Source organism: Macrobrachium nipponense, chromosome 40 (genome assembly GCF_015104395.2).
Source record: "Macrobrachium nipponense isolate FS-2020 chromosome 40, ASM1510439v2, whole genome shotgun sequence".
Taxonomy (NCBI): Eukaryota; Metazoa; Arthropoda; class Malacostraca; order Decapoda; family Palaemonidae; genus Macrobrachium; species Macrobrachium nipponense.
Genome location: NC_061101.1, coordinates 8341574 through 8351573, shown reverse-complemented (window position 1 = coordinate 8351573; position 10000 = coordinate 8341574). Strand labels below are relative to the sequence as shown.

General features: G+C 33.8%; 1 protein-coding gene across 3 annotated transcripts in view; it reads left to right on the top strand.

Moving 5' to 3' along the window:
• The window catches only part of LOC135211903 (lachesin-like), an 82638-nt gene extending 75346 nt beyond the window's left edge, over window positions 1–7292 (top strand). For all 3 annotated transcript variants that reach the window (XM_064245136.1, XM_064245135.1, XM_064245137.1), the window contains 3 exons: window positions 1408–1516; window positions 3758–4042; window positions 6704–7292. In XM_064245136.1, coding sequence (XP_064101206.1) covers window positions 1408–1516; window positions 3758–4042; window positions 6704–6870 — 561 coding nt within the window. In that variant the 3' untranslated portion in view covers window positions 6871–7292. The remainder of the gene's footprint in view (window positions 1–1407; window positions 1517–3757; window positions 4043–6703) is intronic.
• Window positions 7293–10000: the final 2708 nt, after the last annotated feature.

Below are 10000 nucleotides of genomic sequence, written 5' to 3'. Positions count from 1 at the left end.
GCGTTAAATTCTCAGTTATACAGACTGGAATTCGTTAGTTGTTCTTCACTCCTTCACTCTTCTCTTAATTATGTCTTTCCTATTTCTTCTGTGTTTTTATTGATCACAAACTAACTGCGTTTTGTTATTAGAGTTTAGTTATTTTTCTAGAACTATTTTGCATAATTTGGTTCCTTGTGGAGCATCACAGTGGTCTCTGAATATCTCTGGACTCAGTTACTTTACTTGAACTATCTTTCTTGATGTCTTGAATTATTTTAGTCTGCAGGATATTCCATTCAGCAAGTGTTTTTTTTTTCTGCAAACTACCGCCCTACAGATATTCCATTCATCTAATCAATAGTAATGATAATAGATCATATCGAACTATTACACTTGACAATAAAAGAAAAAAAGGAAAAACAAACTAGGGAACAAATATAATTATGAAATCCAAGTACAGTTTGTCAGAATTGTTCGCTCACTTCGTCAGTGTGGACACCCTAGAAAGTGTTTCTACTGTATAGGGATTTCCTAAATATATTTATTTAATTATGAAAATATGTTAAATAAGTGTAAGTGAATGATGGAATCCATTTTCCTCTTGATCTATTCCATGCTCCCTGTTCAGTGAGGAGATATGAAAACGTACTTCCACTGTATGGGGGTTTCTTAAATAAATTTGTTTATCCATTAATGATATCTTCAATTATTGTTGGTGAATCATAGACAAAAATTCTTCCCTTGATCAATTCCACACTCCATTTTCCCCTTGATCTTTTCCATGCTCCTTGTTCAGTGAGGAGATATGAAAACTTGTTTCCACTGAATGGGGGTTTCTTGAACACATTTGTTTAACCATTAATAATATCTTTAATTATTGTTGGTGAATAAGAGACTAAATTCTTCCCTTGATCAATTCCAGACTCCATTTCCCCCCTTGATGTATGGTTGTTTTAAAAATATATTTGTTTAACCATTAAAAATATCTTAAATCGTTGTTGGTGAATCATAGACTCAAATTTTCCCTTGGTCAATTCTATATTCCATTTTCTCCACTGATGTATGGGAGTTTCTTAAATATATTTGTTTAACCATTAAAAATATCTTCAATCATTGTTGGTGAATCACAGACTCAAATTTTCCCTTGATCAATTCTATACTCCATTTTCTCCCTTGATGTATGGGGGTTTCTTAAATATATTTGTTTAACCATTAATAATATCTTCAATCATTGTTGGTGAATCATACACCAAACTTTCCCCCTTGATCAATTCCAGACTCCATTTCCCCCCTTGATGTATGGGAGTTTCTTAAATATATTTGTTTAACCATTGAAAATATCTTAAATCTTTGTTGGTGAATCATAGACTCAAATTTTCCACTTGATCAGTTCTAGACTCCATTTCCCCCCTTGATCTATTTCAGCTGTGGGCTCTGTCAGTTCGGGATGTGCGGAAATCGGACGCTGGATTGTACGAGTGTCAGCTGACCACACATCCGCCAACTTCGCTCTTCTTCACCCTTAATGTCGTAGGTAAGTCAGGCTAAAAAACGAAGAGGGAAAACGACTTTGTACAGACCCGCAGAGAAGCTAGGCTCTCCGGAGATGAAATCTCGCAAGGGTTCCTTACATAAATTTCGAAGAGACGAGGTTCCTTATGGATAAAATATCGTAAGGGTCCCTCACTCTAATTTCGAAGAGGATGCTGAAATAACACCCACATTCAACAAAAGGCTTCGTTCTCTATAGATAAAATATCATAAAGGTCCCATACACAAATGTCGAAGAGACGAGGTTCCTCATAGATAAAATATCGTAAGGCTCCCATACACAAATGTCGAAGTGACCAGGTCCTCATAGATAAAATATCGTAAGGCTCCCATACACAAATGTCGAAGTGACAAGGTTCCTTATAGATAAAATATCGTAAGGCTCCCATACACAAATGTCGAATAGACGAGGTTCCTTATGGATAAAATATCGTAAGGCTCCCAGACACAAATGTCAAAGAGGCGAGTTTCCTTATGGCTAAAATATCGTAAGGGTCCCATACACAAATGTCGAAGCGACGAGGTTCTTATAGATAAAATACCGCAAGGCTCGATACACAAATGTCGAAGAGACGAGATTCCATAAAGATGAAATATCGTAAGGCTCCCATGACTCTATTTTCGCCCAACAAAAGAATTCCAATCTTACTCCTCGCCCTGTTTAATCTATGGGAAACTTTTGGGCATGAAAAGTATAATTAGGAACCAGTTAACTTTTCTCCCCAAACTAGATTCCGACCTGCAGCCTTGTGAGATGAATTACAAAAGTTGGCCTGGGTTCCCGGTAACGTAGCTGGAGAGTATTTTATTTTAAAAATTCTTAAAAACTTACTACTGCGTTTCTGATAACTAAATTATCAAAGTTGTTCGATTAACTTTCAGAATCTAAATATTTATCAATAAGGATCTTGATTTTGGTAAGTTTAGAGCTTAATGTTACTAACATTTTCTAGAAAACGCTTTATTTTGTTTCTATGATCAAATTGTGGACATTGAGAAAAACGTTCCAGTCTCTCTCTCTCTCTCTCTCTCTCTCTCTCTCTCTCTCTCTCTCTCTCTCTCTCTCTCTCTCTCTCTTCCGCATATTTCATCCAGAGTTTTAATTCTTGAGTGTCATCCTCTCTCTCTCTCTCTCTCTCTCTCTCTCTCGTCTCTCTCTCTCATCTCTCTCTCTCTCTTACATTCCGCATATTTCATCCGGGCAGTTTTTAATTCTTGAATGTCATACCCTCTTCTCTCTCATTATATTCCTTATTTCATCCAGAGAGTTTTAATTCTTGAGTGTCATTCTCTCTCTCTCTCTCTCTCTCTCTCTCTCTCTCTCTCTCTCTCTCCTCTCTACTTTTGTATTCCGTATTTCATCCCAGAAACTCTTAATTCTTGAGTTTCATCCCCTCTCTGTCTCTGTCTGTCTGTCTGTCTGTCTGTCTGTCTCTCACTTATATTCCGCATATTTCATCCGGGCAGTTTTAATTCTTGAATGTCATACCCCCCGCCTCTCTCTCTCTCTCTCTCACTTATATTTCGTATTTCATCCAGAGTCTTAATTCTTGAGTTTCATCCCCTCTCTGTCTCTCTCTTTCTCTCTGTCTGTCTGTCTGTCTGTCTGTCTCTCTCTCTCTCTCTCTCTCTCTCTCTCTCTCTATCCCCATGTATAGGAATGCAGCAGAGTGTCAGGCACAAAATATGGGCATGCCACGAACGATCAGTTTCCCACCCATTCGTAAAAGCGTTCGCAATTGGAACGCATTGCACCGCTGTCTACGTACGTTCAATGTCGCTCCCTTCCTTTCAGTAATACGTCATTCGCTTTACCAGGGCGAAATGCCATGACGGAAGGTTTCAGGAAAGGTTAGGAGTAATTCACTTACGCGACAACACGTGACGGACGCAGAGAGAGAGAGAGAGAGAGAGAGAGAGAGAGAGAGAGAGAGTTTCTCTCTCTCTCTCTCTCCTCTCTCAGTCTCTGTAAAATTGGAAAGCCAGAAACGCTTCAGGATTTTGCTTCACTCTCTCTCTCTTGTTTCTGTAAAATTTGGAAAGCCAGAAACACTTCAGGCATTTGTTTCCACCCTCTCTCTCTCTCCACTTAAACCTACTAGTACTTTGCAAATCCCCCCAAAAACCCCCTAAAACCCACATCTCCCCCCCCACCCCCCCCCCCAAAAAAAAAAAAAAAAAAAAAAAAAAAAAACGTCAAAACCCGGCTCTCCATCCATTGCAGAAGCCCGAGCCGTCATCCAGGGAGGGCAGGAGGTACACGTCCACACGGGAGTCAAGTTGAAGCTGCACTGCAAGGTGGAATTGGCCACCCAGCCTCCCCAGTACATCTTCTGGTACCACAACAACACGATGGTCAACTTCGAGCACAGTCGTCCGCTCAAGGTGGTCGGGGACGAGTTCAGCAGCACCCTGATCATCTCCAACCTCACCTGGGAGGATGCTGGGTCATACACCTGCGAAGCTCACAAAGCTCATCCGGCTAATATCACCATGCACGTCATTGGAGGTGAGGTTAAGTGTGGGTTGGGTTGGGTTAAGGCTAGTGAGGTGGGCTGTGTGACGGAGAGAATTTTTGTTATAGTGTGATCAATGTAACGGGTTGGTTTGTGGTTACAAGGAATAGGTTGGTAATGGGACATCTGTGCATTAAGTGGGTGTGGGTTTCTGTTGGTAATGTTTCTTAATTCTTTTGCATAGCACACATTAGGAGTTAGTGTATTATATTTATATTATATATATTATATATATATATATATATATATATATATATATATATATATATATATATATCTATATATATATATTATGACTTTTTGCATGGCACCATTAGGCGTCAGTATTACATATTATTATATATATATATATATATATATTATATATATATATATATATATATATATATATATATATATAATATATATATATCTATATATATATATAATATATATATATATATATATATATATATATATATATATATATATATATATATATATATATATAGATATAAATATACACACACACACACACACACACACACACACACATATATATATATATATTATATATGTATATATATATATATATATATATATATCGTATACATGTAGCCATGTTAACGTATAGGCATACAAAATTAACATCTAAATATATATGTATATAACTTCAAAAGTCAAAAACTGCCACACTCAAAACAAAACAAAATCATATTTACCACAATCGCTTCTACATTTCATTTCAATCTACAATGAACGAAAATGCTCCTGAAGTTTCTAAACTTCTAAACTTTCCATTATTTTCTCAGGGAGTTGGAGGCAGTTTTTATTTGTTCTGTTTTTAGTTAAATAACAACGACAAAAAAACAAAAAAACAATTGTTAACTCTCCCCGTGACAGAAAACATTCAAGGGCTGGTATCATTGTTTAGCAAATTTCAGTCGTGTCCCTTTCTCGAGAACCTCGAGTTCAGGGAACAATAACGAGGCCATTTTTAGTCGGCAATAAAAGCATAGGATATCTTATTGTTTCTCTCTTTACGTTGCATTGTTACGACAAGGAGGGACTAAGACTCATTGTTACTCGGGACAAAACACTCTTCCCCTTGCATTTATTATTTGGAGAGCTTCATACGCATACCAGAAGGCAGATTGGCTTGTATGATTGTGTTTTAGTGGAGTTTGTATGTATAGGTACACACGGGCATAAACATACACACTTAATCACATATTACATGCATTCATTCCTGCCTAATAAAATGTGCAAATAAAGGCATTATTATTTTTATTATTATTATTATTTTATTATTGATTATTATTATTATTATTTCAAAGTCTCTATCATCCCTGTCCGGGTCTCATTTGTCTTAAAAAAACTGTTTCGATGGAAGTATGGATATATATCTATATCTATATATATAATATTAATCTATATATATATATCTATATTATAAATAATATATATAATAATATATATTTCTGTCTCTACCATACAAGACAGTTTCTGTAGTAATTCAGGTAGAGTTTTCTGTTTCACAGACAGAGTTTCTGCACTAATTCCAGTAATAAGAGATCTATTTTAAAGACAAATTATGTAGAAATTCATTTGGCTCTGTTCAAAGTCCTGCATAACCATTTCAGGTCCTGCTAAAAAGTGAGCCTTTTCATATTCCAATGAATTGACCTATTTTCTTGAATTTAAGGGATTGTAATGCCTCTGTTCGAGATAGGAATGCATCTCACACACACACACACACAATATATACAGATATATATATATATATATATATATGTATATATGTGATTGGTTAAAAAACTTTTCTGTTATAACAGAATTCCATTTTAATAAAAGGAGCCCATAATAAAGCCAAAATATATAGAGAAATATACTATATATCAGAGACTGCTGTCTCTGAAATATAGTACATTCTCTCTATAGTTTGGCGTTTATGAGCTCCTTTTATTAGATAGATATATAAATATAAATATATATATATATATATATATATATATATATATATATATGTATATATATATATATATATATATATATATATATATATATATATATATATATATATATCTACATATATATATATATATATATATATATATATATATATATATATATATATATATATATTATATATATATATATATATATATAGATAGACATATATATATATATATATATATATATATATATATATATATATATATATATATATATATATATATATATATATATATATATATATATATATATATATATATATATATATATATATATATATATATATATATAGTATATATATATATATATATATATATATATATATATATATATATATATATATATATATATATATATATATAGATATATATATATATATATATATATATATATATATATATATATAAATCTTATATATATATATGTGTGTGTGTGTGTATATATATATATATATATATATATATATATATATATATATATATATATATATTCTGATCAATCAATTGAGTGAAGGACTATATATAATTCAAACTGCTTCCATTCTTCATATCCCAATGAACCAATGTATTTATACTTGAAACTAGGGATTTAATGCCTCTGTCCCAGCTAAGAATACATCTTGTCTTTAATCCTCAACTGTTTCTATTCTTCCCCTGCAGAGGAAAAGCACGCAGCACTCCACAAGGACAACGGGGTGAGCGACGAGGCCTGCACCCTCACATCCACCTATGACGACGCCCTCAGAACCGCTCTGCTGGTCCTCTGGGCCACTTACACTTACGGGGAAAATTTTAGGGGGTTCCTGCGACTCTGGAGTCTGCGGTGATGTGTTACTCCCCCCTGATCAAAAGAGAGAATGGTGTTCTGTGTCGTCAGTCAATACGATCCCGTATTGGACTGATTTGTAAACAATAACCGCTGGAAAGGTTTTTTTTTTTTCTTGCCTTTAATGTAAAGATGTCCCGAGGGAAACAGACCTATACTATACTATACCGGAGAACTTACGTGCTCTGGGACGTATTCATGTGTAAAAGGAACATCTCTCGTGCAGCAGAAATATATAATATTATATATAAATATAATCTTTATATGGAAGACACCTCAGAAAACTTTATACCTTAATGCATAAGAATTCCCAGAATTCGGACGATTCCTAATTTTGGAAGCACTAACAAATCTGATAAGAGTGTTGTATTTTTTGTGTATATATAAAAAATATATATATCGGTCACCAAAAAAAAAATAAAAGTGAATCATACATCAGTGTAAGCTAACTTCAACTTCGTGAATAAATGGTTAATATATCCATGTGTTAACTCACTGTCAAGCTATACGCAAGTATATCTGTGTATCAGGGACAATAAGTTGCTGAAATTCGTTCGTATTTTGTTCGTCGAAGACTGATAGGTTCGTATTTATCTCCCGTCTAAGTTTGCGAAGCAGAAGGGAATATTTCGTGATAAACAGATAGTGAAAGAGAGAAAGAGAGAGTTGTCCAAAAATAGCCAACCGATTCGAAGCCAGAGAGAATGAAAGGGATAGATATGATAACCGTGCTTATACACTTTGCTGAGAGAGAGAGAGAGAGAGAGAGAGAGAGAGAGAGAGAGAGAGAGAGAGATTATCACAAGCCTTTGACAGGGCTGGCTGGACGAGGATTATTTTGAGAAAAAAAAAATGTCTGTGTTGATTAATTTTTTCACGCATATATATTTGTAAATGGATTCATTGTTTTAACTTGTATATATATATATATATATATATATATATATATATATATATATATATATATATATATATATATATATATATATTTACATATATATATAGTATGTTTTCCTACATATAAGCACCTATTTCAAGCGCAAATCTAACTGGAATCAGCTCAAAATGCTCGTACAATATATATATATATATATATATATATATATATATATATATATAGTATATATATATATATATATATATATATATATATATATATATATATATATATCTATATATATATATATACGGCGGTTGGCTTTCTCGTCTAAAATAAAATATAAATATGCCATGCTGGTAAAGCTATAATATACAGAAAATTCTTAAATGTCATAAATATAAACGTCACTAAGAAAATGTTAAGTTTATAATATAAAATTCTTATGGTATCTTTTGTTCTATTAATAACAATGAAATTGTGGTCGATTTTATTTTCTTATCTCTGCAACTTAATCCGAAAATTGTACCACTTTTAACTATCTACCATTCTTATAAGGACGTTATCTCATTTTATACAAATTCCCGCTACCTCTCATAATGAGCTTAAGACATTCCCGCAATTGGCCGGGGATGATGATTCCTCCTTCTCCTTACCAAGGAGATGATAATATGGTCTGATAGAATCGATAGCGCTTCGTTTAAGCAGCTAACTGGCTCATTAAGACGCTTGGAGCATTTGGGAACAAATGCCACTCGAGACTTTTATGAAGGTGGAATAGCTTCTTGGATGATGGGGTCTGTGGTACAGTGTGAAATATTTGGAATGCAAAGAGGGTGGTGGACGATTCGAAGGTCGAGGTAAGGATCTGTGAAAGATGTGATGTTGCTGGATGCGTTCTGTACGATTCTGAAAGGATATACATTTTTTTTTTTTTTTTTAATGTTGTGGGAGGTTGTTCATTGGAAAATATTGGAGTTAGTCAGGAAGCTAATGATTCAATTGGCTTCATTAATCTAGGTTTTTCTCTCATCAAAAATTCTTTGGGAACAAAGTTTCATAAGTAAGTTTCATTAAGACTTCCTGAACATTTACATGACGCAAAATCTCGCTCTTTTCTAACCAAACCAAAACATGTTTATGTACATGACCACAAAAAAACCAAAATAAATCAAATGTGCCCATAGTAGCGAATCGCTCTCTTGCTTTAGTTTTATTTTCTTATCTCTCATCCTTCTAGTTATTATTACATTCTTTGTGTTATATCGTACATTCTTACGCTTATTAAAGGACATTCATTATCAACGCTCATTCAGTTACTTAAATTGATGCCTTACATATGAACCACTCAATGACATGGCTCTCAGTGGCTGCCATAGCTGATGCATGAGGTCTAAATTTGATTTATTCATATGAATGTTTTACTTCAATAACTTCACGAAAATTATCATCAATTTCTATAATAAAAAATAGTTTGAATTCAATCGCATAAAACATTCAATAACAAAGAAGTCACATTTTTCATACTTGCCTGCCTTTGAATTATGATGGCAGAGTAAGTCAGTCTAATCTGTAATTAGGCTCATTCAATCACAAAGGAAAACAGAGTACATAGAAATATAATTGACGCGGTATATAACCGGTAATTGCGTCAATTCTGACATTTATATTGCGTGTAATAAAAAACGATTATATATTTTGGCTGTCATTTGTCTTTATTTCCCACACCCCGTTTATTCAGAGTAATTACCTTATGAATTTTTAAATTTTATGCTGCTTTAAGGTGCGACCAATTTCAAGCCATTAAGAATATATTTTTTTTATTTTTTTTCTCTGTGGCCTTTTCCTTAATATGAATATATTTTCTCTTCCCCGCGATGAAAAAGAATAAAAAATAAACGCACGTTAGTGGAAGCAATTTTACCTGCACCAAAAGTATGCTAATACTCATTTGCAGTATTGCCCCCCCCCCCCCCCCTCTCTCTCTCTCTCTCATACACACACACACGCACACATGCAAAACACTCATACCAACATTCAGAAAGAGAAACATACATCCAATCTCTCTCTCTCTCTCTCTCTCTCTCTCTCTCTCTCTCTCTCTCATACACATACACGTATATGGAACAAACGCACACATAAACCACCTACTCCCTATATCTCTCTCTCTCTCTTTCTCTCACGCTTAACACAAACACACACACCCACTCTCTCTCTCTCTCTCTCTCTCACACACACACACACACACATACAC